Source organism: Papilio xuthus, unplaced genomic scaffold, assembly GCF_000836235.2.
Source record: "Papilio xuthus unplaced genomic scaffold, Pxut_1.1 DF825946.1, whole genome shotgun sequence".
NCBI classification, from domain to species: Eukaryota; Metazoa; Arthropoda; class Insecta; order Lepidoptera; family Papilionidae; genus Papilio; species Papilio xuthus.
This window is the reverse complement of record NW_013532703.1, coordinates 4,769,897-4,790,295: the sequence shown is the minus strand read 5'-3', so window position 1 is coordinate 4,790,295 and position 20,399 is coordinate 4,769,897. Positions and strand designations below refer to the sequence as shown.

The following is a 20,399-nucleotide window of genomic DNA, read 5'->3' as shown; positions in this document are numbered from 1 at the left end:
GACCACTGCTATACTGTTTCTGGAAGAGAAAATATATTCCGTAATAAACTTATTTGTACTACAAAAAATTAAGTGAATCAATGTGAAGTTGATTTGTATCATGTGTAGTGCAAAAGTTAATTTTTTATTGTTACTAATGTGTGCGATTTCTTTCATATAATTCTTTTTCGATGTCGATGATTACAGTTGCTTTCGCTGCAATTAAACTCTTTTAATATAATTTATGGAACTTTTGTTTATGGTCTAACTATCTTTTTAATTTACAGGAATTGGCGATAAAATAACGGGTGAGTAAACATTTTAATGCATAATCTTTATGTCTACGAACGGGAAATAGTTTTATCTAGCAATTTAGATCTTTGTTATGTATCCCCCTTGATCAAAACGGCACTTAAGGAATCAATAAGTTGTCAATATTTGCCATGTTTTGTAGAGTGATGGAAAATCTATAATCTGTGGCTTTAAATACGAAAATATTCCTAATAAAACTGCAAATAGTTTAACACTGTTTAACGTAATTGATTAATACCGACGCTCTGGAGCATTTATAGCCTTACCTTTAAGTACTCGCAAGTTGCAATATTATTTTAATTGTTTTGTTTTAAGGTTTTCTTATTAATAGTAATAAAAATTCAATTTATCCATATAATGGTGTATGTGTAATTCTTAAAATCCATTTGGCGTGATACGATACATTGGTAAACACGAGTAGTTTGAGATCGCAATCCTTTGGCTTCATCGCCAGTATCCCGACGAGCTTATCCCCCGAGTACAGCGGTCCGAATTCGTGAATAAAGCAGTCTTCGTAGTCCGACATATCAACACAGATCAGACTATCGTCAATCTTGACGCCGTAGCTCTCGAAACATTTGTGACGTTTTGCGATCTTCACTTCAAACTTATCGAAATTATTGGTCAAATAAACCTGTTTACTCATCGTCGATACAGTCTTCCAAACATTAGCTTCGATCTCTTTTGCTTCATTGCTATCGATTGTAGAAGATTTCGCGATCGCCGGATAAGAATCTAGGTTCAATTTAGCAACTGCTATATCGTTTTTGCCAGATGGATCACTAGCGTTATACTTTTCATTGATTCTCCAGAAGAGAATTGGATATGTATGCGTGTAATTTTTAATATAATCTTGTAGAAGTAAGATTCTGTGTGTTGCGCCCGGTTTTCTACAGTGAGCGGATGTTACAACCCATTTGACCAGTATGACGCTTCCGAAACACGCGAACGACCAGTTGTCCGATGAGTTTCTGGTTATAGCAGCGACGTAGGGAAATCTTTCAGCTATAGGCAGTGTATAATTATCATTAAGAGCGAACACACCAATAGACTTGGCCACTTCGTAGACTCCTTCGTTCCCGGGCATGTATTCTCTCTTTCTGTCCTCCACTGTGATGTCTGTAGCAAACTTCACCATCACGCACACAGCCATTATAGCAACGAAGATAATTATAGTCAAGATTATGCATGCGGCTTTCATTGTTGTGTATAAAATTAGTAAAAAAAATGCGATGTCATTATTGTGATGTCGTTTATTTTGGCACGTGTCAAAGAGACTTTATTTGTTTTCTAAAAGCTGATAGAAAGTCATGAAACATGAGGATTTTATCAATTTTATAAAATCGTTTTTTAATATCTTCTTAACTTATGCGTTAATTATTTATCTATTACAAAGTAATAAAATTTTAAATAGATTTTATTCAAAAATAGAAATGTAGACAGTCATCTGTTAGAATTTGTATATGAATTTTACGAGTTATTTTATTTGGTGGAACGAATCGTATCACCACAGCTGCAGACAACTGAATCTACTCATAAATTTATTTCACAATCAAATCTAAACCTTATTGCGATAACTTAAATATCAAATTACAAGTTAAAGAAGTATTGTTATTTAAGTTTTAGTACTGAGGGAAAAGTTTTCATATTTAGTATCTTCAGTACATTGGCTTGGAAGCCGTAGTGGATTGGAGTTGGCAAATACATGGGGCTTATAAAATTAACTTTATGATGCGTACCGTTTTAATGCCATGTAAGCTCGGTGCGGTGATTGAACCTAGAACAATTGGACTGTTTTCAAATCTGTTTTTTAGTAAGATTTTCCTCAAAAGTTACCGTTAATACCCACACTGACGAAACAATGCATATCTTACGTCTTACTATCTTACCCATATTATAAATACCAATGTTTAGATGAAGGGATGGATGGATGTTTGTTTGAAGGTATCTCCCGAACGGCTGATTGGATCTCGATGAAAATTGGCATACATATAGAACATAATCTGAAAGAGCACATAGGCTACTAATTAAAATTTTTTTAATTCCGCACGGACGTAGTCGCAGGCAACAGCTACTAACTTCGACTGTTTCATTTCAATTTTACTTGTGCGTCTAATTATAATCATACTTTCATCACATTATTAGGAATGCTATGTGGTAAGCATAGTTTAATCAGAGATTAGTTACTGTACATTGTCTTTACAAAGAATATATTTTCAAATAAATAACATTATGGAACTTCGATACATCCCCAATATCAGTGAATTGTATCAGATGATAGGGTAGATACAATGCTCGTAAAGTTGTGTCAGTTTGCTATGATTTACGAGATACAGCCGCACGCCGGCAGGGGCACTGCGCACATGACTTGTCTTATGTCCTGACTAATGACAGACTTTAGACATTTTTATTTGAACACATTACGAATGGGGAATCTCGGAATTTTGTTCAATATAATTTTCGCGGATAGTTTATTGCGTGCATTAAAGCTATCGCCCACGTCTCTGTCCGCGCGGAATTAGAAAATAACTTAATAAGCCTATGTGTTCTTCTAGACATGTGTTCTTACTTACATCTGTGCCGAATTTCATCAAAGTCCGTTGAGCCGTTCCGGAGATACCTTCTAACAAACATTCATCTAAAGTTTCGCATTTATATAATATTAGTAAGATTTACCTAAAATTGCTTTACAAATGTTCTGAATATCAATGGAAAAGGAAATGGGTTAGAATGGGGTTTCATAAGGCCTTCTTAAAATTGTCATGATAAAAAGTAATTAGTTATGTACTTAATTACTTTTTAATTTAGTTATATAAAGAACCTTTAATAAATTAAATGCTGCTGATACATATAATGAAATTTGTATATTATATGTACTCGTTACATGTATCCAAGGATTACAATGTACGTGGGGTGACTATACTTACCCTGTTATGACATGTCTGCGCGGTATACGTCATCGCGGATGGAAAGGGCGTCGAAGCACTTTACCAAATTAATCCACTCCACTGAGCTGTAACGCAAACTGTTTTTCGGTTTATCCCAAAACGGGGTGATTGACCCGAAGCTATAATCCAATTTGATAATTTATAAGAGCGGGAACTTTTGATTTATAGTTATTTTTTAACGTTTTAAGTGAAATGTTGTTAGCAATTTAATTATTAAGAAGTAAGAGTCTTCGTTCATTTTATATCAAGAAAAGCTTTTAAGGTTTATATCGAACTAGCGGTCGCCCTCTACTCCGTCCGCACAGGATTAAAAAATAACATACTTAGTAGCCTATGTGTTCTACTGGACTATGTTCTATATAGCCGAACGGATCTTGATGAAATCCGTTCAGCCGTTCTGAGGATACCTTCAAACGAACATCGATCCATCTATCCATCTAAACATTCGCGTTTATATTATTAGTAAGATTACTCTTCAGAATCGTTCGACTTACAATAGTAAATTTTTTATCTAACTATAACTTTACTCCCATTCGACAAAATTTAATTAAAGATAAAATTTTCTTCAACTGTACCATTTACGTAAACCAAATATATCATTTAATTAACGAAAAGAAAACAAGGAAACATCTGCAAACTCCATAAAGTTTTTTCAAACTTAATTGTCGCTTGTTTCAAACAATCATTAAATGTGTCCCTTCTTGATGTAATTACTTTATGACGATATTGTCTGTTATAAAATTTTAAAGCGAATCATACAAGGGTTGTTCTATTGTCTTCTTATTAAATACACTCCAAAGACTTACAAGATGATGATTGCTTTTTTATGGACTTTTATCTTATTATTATTTTATTATATTTATTTAAATTTAATATACAATTTAATGTTTTACTCAAACTTACATCGAGAATGTATTTATTAGTTCGTCTGCCAAACAAAAAGATACAACAAAGTTCATTCAACTTTATTTACCAGTATAATACTTATGTATTCATATGTTATTATGTACATATAGAAGCGTTACCTAAACTGAACCTCCTATCAATTACTTAAAATAACATCAACCCTTCCAATAAAATATTTAGCTTTTCCAAACTCGGATAAACTGTTTTCAATGAATATTGATTTAATAATAACTCGACTCCTTATTATTTATTATTCCTTTGTGTCGGCACTTACTTAAAACAACTTGGTTTTTCGTAGCTGGATCGTAGCGCGGGCGTAGCGCCAACGTAGCGGCGATGACAATTAAAATGTTGTTAATGGTTAAAATAACAAATGTTACGAGTCCCCGGGGGATGTTTGATGGGGGTGCAATTCTGAGGGCAATGGGAAAACTACATTTGCGGAGATACAATTTAATTCGAAACCATTATTAATTGTCTGCGTTTTTGAAGACAAAGAGAAACTTTTTATTGTTAAGTGTTAATGTAATTATGCCCATGGTGATATTTTGTTTAATTTATTAGGATTATAATAATTAGTATATAAAAATTATCTTCTGCGTAAATGGTAATATGGTGTTATATTTTTATTTTTATGAATTCGTTGTGCATCATTCGTATTATCGATTGCTATCAATAGCGGACTTAAAAGGAAATTCCATTTATAAATTGTCTCATCAAATTTTGGTGTCAAATAAATAAATATTTTATAAAATAGTTTGCTTGATTATGATTTAGCACCGAACAAAATGCTTTAATACAATAATCTGACAAAACAAGCTTAATAGTTAAAAACTAAAAGCTTTAAATATGAACAATTTTTGTATCTTGTATCTTTTGAAAGTCATTTAACCGAAGCAAAAAGATATTAATGACTTTGTTTTGGTATTACAAAATAGATTTCTTTGTAATGCAATTGCCCTCTGAGTAAGCTATTTCTGTCGACACAGTAAGAAATGTGAATCAATCACATAGCAACAAAAGGATCTCCTGACTTGCATTTCGTACGCGAAGTGGATTGCCAAATTTTCGAAATAAATATTAATAATATCGAGTAAACAATAAAAGTTTACGAGCCAACGTTCGTAGAACACAATGGCCCGTTTCGTTGAACAAATTGCGATTATTGTGACCACAAATTTTTATTACATAGGATTAATATTTATGAATTTGTGTGTAAGTTAAACATAACATAAAATATAATATTAAATCATGATATTACATCTAGCCGGTGACTTTAAAGCCAATCTTAGTTAATCATATATAGTCTCTTTCAACTAAGTTTAGATTGGCAAAGTTAATTCAGCAGTAATATAGAATACATATGCCTTTATTTTTACATAAGGTAATAAATATTTCTATACTAAAAGTTAATGCCCCATAACATATTTGTATTTTAAACGATAAATAGGAAACATTTTTAACTAGTATTAATAAGAATAAACAACATTATATCTTATTTTGATTTCTTTTATTCTGGACCATGAATAACATTAGTAAATACATGGTTCCTCTATCGTTATACGTAGGGCGGATCCGGATGACGTCACGGCGGAAACAGCGCGCCGGAAGCGCACGATCTGTCGCGGGAGGCTTTTTCTAAGTTGCATTTCACTGTTTTGTTTGCGGAACTAAGAAAAGCTTCAGTAGATAAATGTAATATATTTATATAAGGTCTGTTTAGGATTAAGATAAATAAATACACAAAAATTCTATGCTTTTAAAATTACAACCTTTCTTTATTTCACTCGAGTACGTGAAGATTGTAATCAAACGACAACGCGGGTTTCCGACACCGAAATCTCTGTATTAAACATATCGTCATCTCTGTTTTTTGGCACTCGGAAACCCACATTACGTTAAACAATCAACATCAAGATACATGTTGTAAAAACCTTAAAAAGACGACATCTTAAGATGTTTAGTTAGATGAATGATATTAAAAAAAAATATCCGATACCAATCTAATAGTTAAACAAACGATCCGACTTAAGTACCGAAAATAAATCATAGCAAACCACTCCCCTCCCCCATGATTAAGGTCTGAGGGGTCCGCGAGCACGCCTCATTGACTCTAACATTACCATACAACCATAGCCATACATGTTACGATGACGTTTTATTTTATTCACATTTTTAGCAACGTGTATAACATAAAAGATTTTTCGTTCGATATTGTCTCCGTGTCATTGAACACATGAATTTATAAATTTTTTAACACAAAATCCTTGTTTATGATTATTTATGCTACATTTATTCTAAAGTTGTAAATAAATAGTTGAATGCATACATTATGTGCACCAAATGTAACGCATTAGTTTTATGAATAAAAACTTTAAAAATTACACGCTAAGAACAATAATTACCTTACTATAAATGCCAATTATAGTAAGGAAAGTATTTTAATTACTTAGTAGTCACTTGATTTTCTTAAACTATAGAATTTTTCTTTTCTAATGCAATTTAATTGAAAACATTCTCCAGCCATTCATTTTAATAATTAAATTAAAAATAAACGTATACGTCATTAGCTAAGTGTTAAGCTTGACTGTCACGAATTTAAACGCTCTTAAATTTCAATCAACTAACACGAGCTCAATGTCCCGTTAGGCCAAATGTCCACGCGGATTCCTTAGTGTAGATAACTCAATAAAATAACACATAAATACGAATCACCGCTAAAGGCAGTCGGGACGGCATTTAACGATGTACGCCTCACCGACTCTGGCTACAGTTAGATGGATTTTTATTGCCAAAGTCCACCCCAACATAAATATATTTTATATGTTTGTTTATTCAAAAGCTTTTATAAAACTATTTATAACTCTGTAAATGTTCGAAATTTATTTTGGATCTATAATATTAATATCATCGCTTATTTAAGCAACGAATGATATTTAAAAAGCTGTTAAATACGTTTGTCGTAAAAATACAGGAAAAAATATAAGCTTACTCGTAAAAAAATAATCTTTAGTTATACAGTCGATAATAATGTAACCATTTGGCTTGGAATATATGTGTGCTATGTAGTTGAAGATTAGGAATAAAAGCTAAGAAAAAACATTCAGCCGGCTTTTTCTTTGCGGCCAATGATTTAATAGTAATGATTAAATTATAATTGGCATTTTTTTTTGGAAATATAAAATACTTAAAGAAATGTATTCTGATTTCTATTAATGTTGTTCTATTTTGATTATTTCTCTTAGTTTATATAAGTTTCTTAATTTGTTTATATGTAGAGCTTAACTTTTTATTACTATTTTATTTCTATACAATATAACTAAGTTCGAGAGATGTGCGTTAATTGCAGAGAGCCGGATCTGATAAGATCGAATTTCGTTATCTGTCGGGAAGTGCAATAAAACTTAACAAGCTCAATGTAATTAACTCCGTAGTGTCGTATGGCGCGGTCAACGCAGGGGTCTGATTGCAACCCCTGGCCACACACACACACACACAGAGATTATCTATACTTTGTTGTTATAAGAAAAGTTTTTATTTGCTATTTTCTTATTTAACTACTTATACAATTTTTCCGTCGCCCTACACCGTCGGTAACTCAGAGGCTTAAAGCACTTGTAATCTGTAGGTCCTGCGTTTGAATCCAGTACCAATGTGTTTGATTATATATGTATATTTATTCGACGTTCTTATGGTGAAGGAAAATACCGTGAAGTGAACCAACCCGCACTGGGCCAACGTGGTCACTACTAACTTAGGGAAGGCTCTGAGTCTCCTCATCGGGACATATAGTGCGTTGATGATGATGATGACACCTTTTCTTCATTCTAAACATATCTTTCATCAAAAGATAATTGTAACCATAACATGTCAATACATATTTTTGCCAGCCCCATGCTCTGATATGCCAAAGCGTCACAAACAAATTTATTCACCTTATCTTGAGGTTGATACATAAATATGTATTAGGTTATTTCCATCGCTGTACAATCTCTATATTTCCACGAAGGTATAGGGGGTGTTCCCACTGAACCCCGACCAATCGTAGAGTGACGCAAACAGGTGGGCGAGGCGGCCATTTTGATTTGCCCTAGCTTTCACACAATGGTTGCACAAAATAAATTACTCTTAGAATTTTCCGGGGAAAATGTGATTTTCAATCCAAACTGTATATCTTCGTAAATATCCTTAGGAAGAGATATAAATACTTGCGTTTTTCCAGATTATTTTACCAAACATCAGCCGTAATAAAAACTTCTGAAAGATGGATTTTAAGTAGCAAGGATAGATTTGTATCCGAGTTTTAGGTATTGCTTAATTAGGAGCTAATAAAAGTCTTGTAATATAAATTATGATTTAATCACTTCAATAGAATAACGTTATCAAATAGCACAAAAACGTATGTAGAAGTATAATTTAAAATAACAAAGACAAAAACTGAAGCACAAAAGACATCAACGTAATGCAAAACAAAACGAACTCTACAAAAACTTGGTTGTGATAATTCCGATAATTTCATAATAACTAAGTACTCTAATCAGTATATTTATATCACTTATTCCTTATTACCTTCCGTGATATCACTACGTGGCAGCTAAAAGTATCATAGGAGTGAAGCTATGAGCAAATAATCGTACATATGAAAACAACATATATGAGATACCAGCATTGCACAATGATTCCCTACACACGCAAGCAATGAAGCGAGCGTAAAGAGAGATGCCTCGGGAAAGAGGCACAAGAGATGCGCCCGGACTAACAGTGCAGCCGTCTTTGACATCCTGGAATAAACAATATAAGACTATTAATAAGTGAATGCAATGACAACATACTTCTTGATTCTTTAGTACAAAAATGTTGAAAGGCAAAGAAAATTACACGGTTCCAAAAATGGACGACGGCCGCCCTTTGTACGAATAAATCGGTAATAACTTTGGCATTTACGAAAGTGTTGCTTATATGCGTAGTTGTAGTTTCTAACTCTTGTATCAAGTAACTATTTTTTCATTATCTACAATATGTATAATCAAAAATCAACTAACGTTGAGTACAAACTCGAGCCTGGCCATTCTGTGGCTGGCGAAGTGATGTCCTCTAGTTGGCCACTCTCGGTTCCTGCATGACCTCTGAGTGTACACGCCACTGATGTCTATCCTACGCATAGAGCAGCCTCCCGTCCATCGACCCCAAATCGATCGCTTGTCTCGTGTATGGACGCAGTAATTGTTTCTGAGAACATTGTATTTCCTTAACTTATTCTTACGGAATAATTAATAGCCTCCTTCTCCTTTGAAGTCAGTTAAAGATAAAGAGCTCTAGGCAACCGCAGTTGTACGAACTCAAATAAGTGTTAGGTTTTTTCCGAAATGTAGCATTCTAGATGCTGCGACTTGTTTGATATATCGAACACAGTATCTAGGCCTGCTTGTACTCAATATAAAATGCTGGCAAAACACCGATAAATTATGTTGTTTTAACGTATTTTTAAGAAATAAAAAGAAATCTATTTTTTCTTTTACTTTAAAAGTGTAACATAATCTTACGACGTTATTGTTTCGTTGTTAAAATTTGCTTTTGTAGGTTAAAGTGCTTTAAATGTAATAAATTAATTTATAATATAAACTAACGTATACTGATCGTAGCGGCAATATTTTATGAATTTGTAGGAATACTTCTTATATGTCCAGTCATCCCGATCAAAGGCGGTTTCACAAAGCGAGCTCATGGGGATTTGTGCCTCTTCCAGTCCGCACACGTAACACTGTTGAAAATTTTACAAACATTAGGTAAATATAATATTTATCTACTAAGATGATGTGCTGATACAAAGAAAAAGAATATAGTAATTAATGCCCTAATTAATCCATCGATAGAAAAATATTATACTAAACAACAAACAACGTCTAAGCACGTCAGAATAGCTAAAGAACCCGACACAATTTTCTTACTTTCCCATACAAAAAAATTCCAGCTTGATACCTTAACGCGTTTTTGAGAAAAAGGATCTTGACAGACTAAAGGACGGACAACAAAGTGCTCCTATAAGGGTTCCGTTTTTTCGTTTCGAGATACGGAACCCTAAAAACAATAGAAAACCATTCTAATAGCGATTAACTATTTATAGTTATTTTAAACAATTAATCTTTGGGGTAAAGATGGTGGTTTTTCATGTTATTTAAAAAAATACAAAGTTAACAATCACCATATTGACTAGAGTGCCTGTACGATTTCGTTCAAAGTATGGATATTGATATTTATATCTTGGAGATGTGCCGAAACTGATCGTATACGGACATAGTGGCGCTGTTGGAGTTGGCCTATTATTCCACGATCTTCGCATAGTCTGTGCTGTGTATTCATTAGTCAAATTATCTAACAAATTAAGAAGAGTCAATACATCAATCATATGTCTTTTCTCTTCGTTGTCTTGTTTAATTTCTTCAGTTGAAGAATCTTCTGTGATTTCATCTGTTGGTGTATCTGATGGATACTCGTAGATATATGTTTTTGTTGTTTTTAACATTTTCTGATTCTTAAATGATTTAATCAAGTCTATTATTAATGGAATCGTTGCTTCTCTTGTAATAAAAGTAGTGTCTATTTCGTTACTATACGTAGTATGTATTTCGTCATCTATTTCACCGAGTCTGTATTCACCGAGTCTAGATTTTGGAGTGCTGTTAGGTTTGTAATAATATTTTGTGTACATTGAACTATGTTTGTTCATGTTTGCTTTGAGATATAAAGCAACATCTTTACTGCATTCAGGATCGTCTGTTTCGATTATATTAGTATCATTTCTACGCGAACAACTTTTAGATTTGTATTTATCTCTTTCATGTTGTTTGTAGAATTCTCTGGATTCTTCATCAATTAATAGAATGTTAGGCAACAAATCGATAATTTCATCTTCAGTTATATTTCCTGCAATATATTTGTTAAGCGCATCTGAAATTAATTTTATTACATTAGAAGGTTTTACCGAAAAAAATATCTAAAAAAAAAAGCAATTACCTATTACGTGGTTATAAGAAAGGCAAAACAATCTTACTAATATTATAAATGCAAAAGTTTTTATGTGTGGATGGCTGTTGCATAGGTATAAGGCATAATAGTCTGGAAGAACACATAGGATACTAATTAAGTTTTTTATCTCGCATGGGCGGCGTCGCGGGCGACAGCCAGTATCGTTACAAATGTATATGTATCTATTAAATTACTTACCTTCAAATAAAAACTTTTGGTCCGCATTCATATTTTGCAAAGCCGATTGAAGTTCCGCGTACATTTTGAGTTTTCTGTCGTCACCTAAGACGTAAATTTAAAAAAAAATATTTCTTTAAATAAAAGTTTTAAGTAATCAATAGTTTAGCAATGCATATAGGACAAACATTTACTTTTATCCATATATAAATAGAAGAAGATATAAAAACTCTGAATTGTTATTTATATTCTCAAATCTTATATATAACATTCTTGTGCCACAATGTTAGTTACCATACTCTTAAGAAACGGCTTGGCCGATTTTTATGAAATTTTGTGAGCATATTGAGTAGGTCTGAGAATGGGCCAACATCTATTATTAATCCCGCGCGGACGGAGTCGCGGACAACAGCTAGTCTTATATATAACATTCATGTGCCACGAAGTTAGTTACCATACTCTTCAGAAACCGATTTTTATGAATTTTTTTATGCATATTAAATAGGTCCGAGAATCGGCTACTATCTATTTTTTATTCCCCGCGGACGACAGCTAGTTATAAATAGATTTTGATCTCAAATATATTGTTTTAGCAAATATTTCCGGAGTTTTTTCTTAAATATAACTTAATTATTGTATTATAAATATAATTTAACCATTGTCTCGTGATATTTCATTCACTTGATCATCGTTTATAACATTGTCTTCAATTTCATACGTTTGGTATTTTTCAGTCGCAGTTTGAAAATGTTTCGAAACATTTTCAATGATTTTGATACTTGAAAATACACAGAGAATTTTGAAGAGAAACATTTAGGTAACAATTAATTTACAGTTCAATTATAAAAAGGCCAAATACTTGGTTACCTATACTTATAATTTAATCATAGTGAATTCATAACAAAGAACTGTCACAATCTAGTTGATTTAAAGTTTTTTTTTAATGTCACTCCAATTACATACAAACCTTCTTGTACTTATTATGTTAAAGAGTTTTTAATCAAAAAATATACCAGTAAACTTTAACCGTTACTTTCCATATCTGAAACATCGTTGTTTTTATGTTATTTTTAACAAAAAACACAGTTATGTATCAACTTTTGTAAATAACATTCCGTAAATTACAATTCCTCTTTCAACTCCCGAGTAAAATAGAAAAACTACTTTATTTTTCAGGTTTAGGGCACATAATGCAAAATAATAAATTTGAGTGTTCGCTGGCGCCACCCAGACAAGGGTCCATCGACAAAATATTACATGTTCACGTAAAATCATTCGAAAATAAACTTTAGGGTCTGTAATTACAGTCAAATTTCAAATGCGAGTAAGGAAAACCGGAGCTCAAAACGCATTACTGGGCCCGGAAAAGTCAATACCGTTCCTTTGATAAGATCTCAAACTGATTTAAACCTTATGTAATTGTTATAAAGTACAATATTCTATCAAACTATGTCGTTGTTTAGAGCCTTTCGTTTGTGAATGAAGGAAAAGCTTTGGCGCCAGACAGACCGGCGCCATCTTGCCGCATTTTCCTTTTCTAAAAACGTCCGCACAAGCGAAGACATTTGTCTGCGAAGCCTACTTCCGCGTTCGCCCTATTACACGCTTTAATTTATAGGCCGTTCCCGCCTCTTAACGTTAGAATTTTATCCACTTAATGTAATTTATCTTCTAATACTTTATTTTGGGACTGACAACTTGGAAAGATTTAATTTGTTTTTCGAAATCCATTTTGTCGTTGGTATTTTATGTGATATATTTTCATAGGGTTATCTATTACGTCCCAGACTTGACTACTCGGACTTTTTAGTTCTAACTAGATATTTATTTATGTTATAGAATTTGTTTGAATGCCGAATTAGCGAGCAACCTGAGCATATTTTAAACCAGAAAAACAGCTTACTAAATATGTTATATAAGACATATAAGTAAATAACTGGTTATAAATATTTTGATCTATTGCAATACTAAGAGTAAATAAACTCCGCGTTTCTTCTATCGTAAAAAAAATAAGAATCTGAAAGGCAAATACTTTTACTATATGTTGCCGGTAGATAGGATTTTCCGAGAACCAGGATACTCTGAGAATCGCTTTTGCTGATGCGAGCTTCGAATTATTTTTACATTTAATTTACTCATTTAATCTAATTCGGCTAATATAAAGGAACGTAGTTATTTCAAAGCATACGCTCTAAAACGTAGGGAATGATTTCTATTTTTCTAATTTATGTTATATTTATGTCTTTCCTCTTGTATTACAGTTACACGAAGAATCGGACAAAAGTCAGTCTAGCAAAAAGAAACGAAGACTAAAACATAATTTTTAAGATTATTATTAACCATATTATTGCAATAATAGAAGGATAACAAAATAAAACCATGAACAAAAAACTTTTAATTGGAAAAGATAAGGTCTATTCAAAAGAAAGAAAAGATAAGGTCTTTTAGTACCTTCCCCTATTCTCTGTTATGTATTAATTTTTGCTTTATTATAAGTTTTCACATTTGTAACAATTACGATTTAATAAAGGTCGGATGAATGTGCATTAACTATGCTAACGCGATCTTTCGACCACATTACTTTTTAACATCAGGGGGGATTGTGGTCAAGCGCTAATTTCTAAGTACTTGTTGACGCCCACGACTACGTCCGCACGTAATTAAATAAAATAATTAGTAGCCTATGTGTTCTTTCGGGCCATGTTCTACATCTATGCTGAATTTGAGTGAGATCGCATTCATTCAAACAATCGCATTGATAATATTTAGTAATATAAAACAGTCTACCACAGCCATTGTTTTTTTAAACGGTAAGCTGATTTTTACATTTCAGTGCCATCTCGTGTTTAATAGTAGTTATTAGCAAGGAAAAAGTAAAGCTCACTTGATAAATCCCAACAGATGGCACTAATTTGTAATATGCATAAGAAAAGAAAATGTCAAAATCATCAAGGATATCTGAACCTGAAGGCGCTTCCATCGGTCTTGGTTCTATTAGAATACATATAAAACCTATTTAGACATAGAAAAAGGACATTAAAGGAAAAAATTACATAAAAGTTGCAGTACGAAAAGGATTTTGTGACATTTTTGACGTAACAGGGAGGCGCTAGTGAGCCGTCCAAATTTAGTTTGACTTTCCACCGGTTCAGATACCCATATCGATCTCTACTTTAATTTTGAACTCAAGACGTTATTATTCTAATTCTTTGTTTTCATATTCTGGGTATAAAATAAAACACATTACATATAAAAGCAGTTTATTTAATGTAATAAAAATAACATCACAACGAGATATAACTTTGTTTTATCGCTTTTACTTCGCAGGTCAAAAATACAACACATCTGGTATAATCTCTCCTATTTGGTTCATCTCACAATTAAGTCTCCAGCAAACAATATTGAATCATATGATTGCATTGTTAACGCATTGCATTTAAACAGAACATATTTAACAGCAAAAACTAGTACATATACGATAAATTCAATTTATACATACATTTTAATACTTTTTTAATACTAAAAAACCAAGTGTCATATTAAAACGATAAAAATGAACGTAAGACAGCAAAATTCATTGCGAGTTTTTTATCAATATACTCTTGTAAACCTAAGGGCAAGCACAAAATTATATGCAAGTTATCCGTCAGTATTATTTGGAATAGGTTCATGTATTTTCATATTAGCCTAAACAAGAATATCAATATCTTGGTTTGAGGATGCTTCAATATTCTTCTTTATTATATAGCTATCAAATGTGTGCAAAGAAATAAATTTAATATTTTTCACAATATAGAAAGAATTATTATATTTCTGGTCAGAATAATATCCTAATAAATATAAATTTTAGTATGTAACTGCTGGAGACTTCTTTCACATTTCACAGTAACTTTAAATTATATTAAAAGAAAAAAAAACTTACGCTAAAAATTCTCACTAGTCTAATATTTCAAAATAATATATCAAAATGTAAACCAGAAATATGTTCTAAAAACTTTTTACTTAAATTTTATTTATATATTGTTAACATTTATTTATGTTTTATTTTACAAATATATTGCATTTCAAATACATATGTTAAAATATTTTTTTTAACAATTAAGACTATTAAATAATAAATGTGCGAATTACATACAAAATGATAAAACTAATAAAATCTTTTCATAAAACATTAGGCCTAATTCCAAATATTTAATTTTCTATTTTTTAAAGACTATGTACTTTATATGTGAAATAATTTCATGAAATGTGCACAAAATTGTTATATTTAAAAAAAATCATCGTAGTTAAGAATTGAAACTGTTAGTAATTTTTATTTGGCACAATTTTGATTTTATTTTGTTATAAAACGAAGTTTAAAATATATTGCATTGAAATGTTTATTGTTTAAACATATTTCTCGTACTCATTAAAATAATATATAATCAAAATGTACATAATGATTCATCTAAGTTCTTATATAATATTTCAGTATATACAAAAAATTGCAAGCATATAGTTTCCAAATATACATATTACTGTAATACATACAACTTTATACATAAAATTATTGCAACCATATCTTAAATAAAATTCTACCAATATTTTTGTATGAATGTTTCGGCAGTCATACAAATATCATACAAACTTTTTATACTATTATTATAAGGAAGAAAGATTTGATTTGTTTGCATTGAATAGACGCCGAAACTACTAATTTGTTATTCGCCGGTATATTCTGATTGAGATCGCGTATTAAAAAATTTGTTCTCATAAAAGATTTAAGATTTTTTTTCTTAAAATAAAACTCAAATTTTTTAACAATATTACATTTTTTTCTCATTCCATTTCAAATTGTTATTAGGTCTCAAAAAATGCTCGAAGAAAATTGGTTTACGTTAATTTATTATTACTGATTTGGATCGCCCAAAGAAAAAAATCAAACATATGGGAGAGTCAATATAATAGCGCAAAAAAAAAAAGTTTTTTTTAATTTGATTTTAATTCACCATCAGATAGCATTGTATTAGAAGATTTTAAGCAATTAAATAATTTGCTTCAAGTTAAAAACAAAATAAAAATAGCTACCACATATTACTTTCATAGGTATTAAAAAAGTGCCATAGATGTCGCTAAAATTAAAAGTTTTGTAAACATGCCAGTTATTGTAATTTGAACGTTATTACCTTTGCATTAATGTTCATGTCCCATTGTGAGTATGACGGGGAGCATCGCGCCGATGGCGAGGATGAGAACTTCGCAGAGCTGTAGACCGCCGTAGCCTTTCTTTGGAGGTACGCCATCTTGCATGGGCAGGAGTGTATGTGTGTGCGCATGCGTGTGTGTCAGCTCCGGCAACACGTGCACAGTCGCTACATACAGGAATGTACCCGCTGAGAATAACATCGCTATACCTGGAAAAATAAGTTTAAATAACTAATATTATAAATACGAATGTTTGGATAGATTTTTGTTAGAGGCTCTCACTAAAACGGCTGGATGAATATCGCCGAAATTTGACATAGATGTAGAACATATGCTGGAAGAAGGCATAAGCTATTTTTTTATTTCGCTCGGACACACTCGCGGTCCACACAAATTTATATATATAATTAATAAAATTGGAGTATATGTATGTATTATAACAAAAAAACATGATTTATTCACGTTAATTGAAATGAAAATCTATCTTTTATTTAATTTTTGTCTGTCTCTTTGCCTGTAATTATTTGCCTTGGCATTTCAACGCATATCGGAGTCCGTTATTAATTTGTAAATATTCATCACTTACCTGTAGCATTAAAATCATTCAACGTCTGCTTGCTCTCGTTACCAATACCAAAGTATGTGAGCAACGCCAGCAGCGGAGCTGAACAGGAAAAGATCAGCAAATGCTTACGTATCCGATTCCTGGAAACAAGAAAAAAAAGGGTAAAGATAAAAGGTAAAGGTGACGTCACACATTCTTGCCTGTATGATATGCACACTAAACTATGAAATACTCAGTCCTCACAATTTGACTTGGCACGCCAGGAACATGAGTACTCTTATGCTGACGTACCAACTACTAGGGTGAATAAATAGTAAGCGGCCCCGAACCTGTATATTAATTAAAAAAAAACAAAGCTTACCTCTCAAGTCCCGCGTGCATAAGGAATGTGACGAGTCCGAAGGCGGCAGGTGCCTTGTGCAGCATAATGGCCAGGAATACGATAAGTTCCACGTCCGCATGTGACGTGGTAGCAGCCGCGCCCAACGCTATGCCGTCAGCTGAAAATGTTACCACTTGATTTGACACGTCAGGTATAAGATTACTTTACTACCCGACGTGACAACTGAATATCGTACCCAGCATTTACTTAGTACTTCTGTGCCTAAGTTGGCGTATAAAATATTTGTCACCTTAAAGATATAGCCATGTAAATCAGCTCTGAATCGATTCAAAAGTTTAACTCACATAAACTTGAATCGTTGAGCTACGGCAACTAAATAAGCAGCTTACAACTCATCGCAACGTACTCAGTGAGCCGATGAGCCGCAAGCTGCCAGGTGAATCACAGCAGCATCACAGGTGCGAGCCGTGACCTGATCTGCAGATCACCAATTTTAGTTGACTCATAACTAAAGATGTATTTTGCTTGCAGTAAGAACATTGACATACCCTAACAATTAACTTTTAAGCGATATCTAATAATCTGGTCGCATTATTTGAACCTTTTTACTTATATTGTTTAGTAAACTTGATCGTCAAGTGAATATCAAGATATAACGATAAGTGAACTTGTATATAGTCACGCGCGGGTCGCTATCGACATTGCTTTATCGTATCGACTAATTGCTGTAATGGACGTTGCACAAACTTCTACGTTAGTTATGTCAACATGCCGATAAAACTTGCTTAAGTTATGAAATAATCATTTTTACTTCTAAAGGATCGTCAAAATACAATGAATTAACAAAAGTCCTTTATGATGTTATATAATTTGAATAAGTCTATAAACATTGGCTTTTTAGACCCTTTTCCACTAAGGGACTAGCTCTGATATCTTTCTATATGGCAGTTGAGGCCATGAGAGTGAAATTGCGATACGAGACTTGTATCCAGATGACATCGTGCGGCTATTCCCTTAGTGGAAAAAGCGGCTAAAATAAACACTTACCAGCGGCATGGACAACCAATCCAACTGTTGCTGTAATGTTCTTTTCAGTCGGATTTGTGGTGTCATTATATCGTGAAGACAGCTGGTCGACCAACAGCATAAAAACGAAACCTATTAAAAGAAAATTATTAGTTATAAATATTTTTAGATATCTTGGCGGCTCTTAACTACGAGCTTATTTCTTTTAAACTAAATATGGGTGCATTGTATTATTTTGGCATTTTTAAGCAGGAAGGTAGACTGACTAAAAACCTCGTTAGTTTGTTACTGGTGCGTTTGACTCGGTTGGTCGCACTGCTTAGGGTTAGGAACTGTTTCCAGAGTTTTGCATTATAATAGTCTGTGGTTTAAAAAGTTAGTTGTGAATTATAAATTAGGCACATCTTGTGCGAGGAACGGATCAACATTGCTCATAAATAGAAGTCTTGACATTGAGGTATTAACTCAATTGGGATTTGATAAACCGGAGCCTATAATCAGCGAATGGAGTATTGAGATGTTAAGTCATATTCATTTATATTGTTTAAATTTTCTCTTACCTAAAACTAATGATATGCCAATAACAGAATGCAAGTCGCTATGTGTGGCAGGCTCTGGTGTGTAATCCTTAGTGACAAGTGCAACTCTCTCGGAGAACAGCGCCCGCACTCCCTCTGGAATTATAACTGCTAGTGCTGTACCCACTAATAATCCTGCACCAAAAACTGTCACTTTTTGTAGCTTGTCCTGGAAAAAATTATAACAATTTTACTAATATAATTAACTTTAAATTAATGTTTCAGCTTCATACTTTACATACACAAGTCTTATTTCTTATTAATTAAAAGTCTAATCACAGTTTCAGTTATTTTGATACAATTTATATTTGAAAACAATGTTTAAAAATATAATTGAAATAAAGTTACCCGCCTCTAATGGATTTAGCAATCCAATGAAAGTCTATGTGAGACACATACAGAATAATAAACATTTTCCTTAATATTTTATCTCATGGGATTTCCTGCTTGATTATGCAAACAGTTTTTTATTTTATATTTTTGCACAACAAGTTTATTCTGTATAAGATTGTAAATCTATAACAGAAACTGCAATATCATTAAACCATGCGTGACGAACGAAATTGTTTGTAATAATATCGAAAATATGGTACTAGTAAACTGTTAGATCAGTCGCATTAATTACCAAAATAATTGCACTAAAGTAAGTGCTAAATAGTATGTTTTTTTACGTGACTTACCTCTGACATGCTAACATTAAGTGGAATACTTCCAGCAACATAAGAACCCACCAACATCACCAAAACAAGCAAAACTAAAACCACTGTCTCATCCATCTTATTGCAAAATTGTGTTACAAATTTTTACTAATATAAATGCTAACAGGTAATTTTTTAGTTGTAATGTACTAATTAAATGTTAATAAACCACTTATAATTCATGATTTATCCTTCCATTATATATCTAAAAGTAATAAACAACATTTGTAAGACCTTTCGTACTCGCAACACAATTTTGATGGAAAGGCAATTGAAAGTGACAGTTGACAAGTGACAACACGACACGATAATAAAATAATAAATAGTGATGTGCTGTGATCGTTTTTATTATTCAGGTTATACGTTCCGTTTCAAGTACCTATTGTTTTAGTAGGAATAGTATAATTATTATTGGAATAGTAAAATATCATTGCTGGTTGTAGTCATATCGGAGGTGTGATGCGAAAATTAATCTGTGATAGCTTTGTTACAACTTTTATATTTAGCACATAATCCTGATAGCAAAATGTACACATAATGTTGTTCATAATTATATTAATTTAAAATTTTAATGACATATAGGTAATGAAAGCTGACCTGACCAGGCTACAAAGGTGAAAATGTGTTTAGTAAACGTTTCTTCATATTTAACCAATG

At 32.3% G+C, this 20,399-nt stretch overlaps 4 protein-coding genes across 4 annotated transcripts in view; 1 reads left to right on the top strand and 3 right to left on the bottom strand.

The window, feature by feature from the left end:
* Positions 1-20,399, top strand: part of LOC106124288 (uncharacterized) — a 60,027-nt gene that overhangs the window by 392 nt on the left and 39,236 nt on the right. Inside the window, exon 2 of the mRNA XM_013320783.1 lies at positions 267-287. Within this exon, the coding sequence (XP_013176237.1) occupies positions 267-287 (21 nt within the window). The remainder of the gene's footprint in view (positions 1-266; positions 288-20,399) is intronic.
* On the bottom strand, positions 608-1,548 carry LOC106124290 (trypsin beta). Its single transcript, XM_013320786.1, has one exon. The coding sequence runs from the start codon at positions 1,490-1,492 to the stop codon at positions 638-640; it is 855 nt and encodes a 284-aa protein (XP_013176240.1). The 5' UTR covers positions 1,493-1,548; the 3' UTR covers positions 608-637.
* Positions 8,537-12,242, bottom strand: LOC106124287 (uncharacterized). Its single transcript, XM_013320781.1, has 6 exons — positions 12,005-12,242; positions 11,370-11,453; positions 10,348-11,093; positions 9,773-9,906; positions 9,188-9,374; positions 8,537-8,926 (listed from the first exon to the last, which is right to left on the bottom strand). Exons 1-6 carry the CDS (start codon positions 12,159-12,161, stop codon positions 8,729-8,731), a joined length of 1,506 nt encoding a protein of 501 aa, XP_013176235.1. The 5' UTR covers positions 12,162-12,242; the 3' UTR covers positions 8,537-8,728.
* On the bottom strand, positions 15,884-20,013 carry Zip102B (Zinc/iron regulated transporter-related protein 102B). Its single transcript, XM_013320785.1, has 6 exons — positions 19,725-20,013; positions 19,027-19,213; positions 18,488-18,598; positions 17,459-17,597; positions 17,119-17,237; positions 15,884-16,741 (listed from the first exon to the last, which is right to left on the bottom strand). Exons 1-6 carry the CDS (start codon positions 19,818-19,820, stop codon positions 16,521-16,523), a joined length of 873 nt encoding a protein of 290 aa, XP_013176239.1. The 5' UTR covers positions 19,821-20,013; the 3' UTR covers positions 15,884-16,520.

Bases quoted from the DNA above. Each gene is read 5' to 3' on its own strand.
- LOC106124290 (XM_013320786.1), bottom strand. From the start codon at position 1,492: ATGAAAGCCGCATGCATAATCTTGACTATAATTATCTTCGTTGCTATA.
- LOC106124287 (XM_013320781.1), bottom strand. From the start codon at position 12,161: ATGTTTCTCTTCAAAATTCTCTGTGTATTTTCAAGTATCAAAATCATT. The intron at 11,454-12,004 runs GTTAAATTATAT...TTTACGTCTTAG, and splicing joins TGAAATATCACGAGACAATG to GTGACGACAGAAAACTCAAA. The intron at 11,094-11,369 runs GTAAGTAATTTA...AATTAATTTCAG, and splicing joins CCAAAAGTTTTTATTTGAAG to ATGCGCTTAACAAATATATT.
- Zip102B (XM_013320785.1), bottom strand. From the start codon at position 19,820: ATGGATGAGACAGTGGTTTTAGTTTTGCTTGTTTTGGTGATGTTGGTG. The intron at 17,598-18,487 runs GTAAGTGTTTAT...TAACATTTTCAG, and splicing joins ATTGGTTGTCCATGCCGCTG to CTGACGGCATAGCGTTGGGC. The intron at 17,238-17,458 runs GTAAGCTTTGTT...TCTTGTTTCCAG, and splicing joins ATGCACGCGGGACTTGAGAG to GAATCGGATACGTAAGCATT.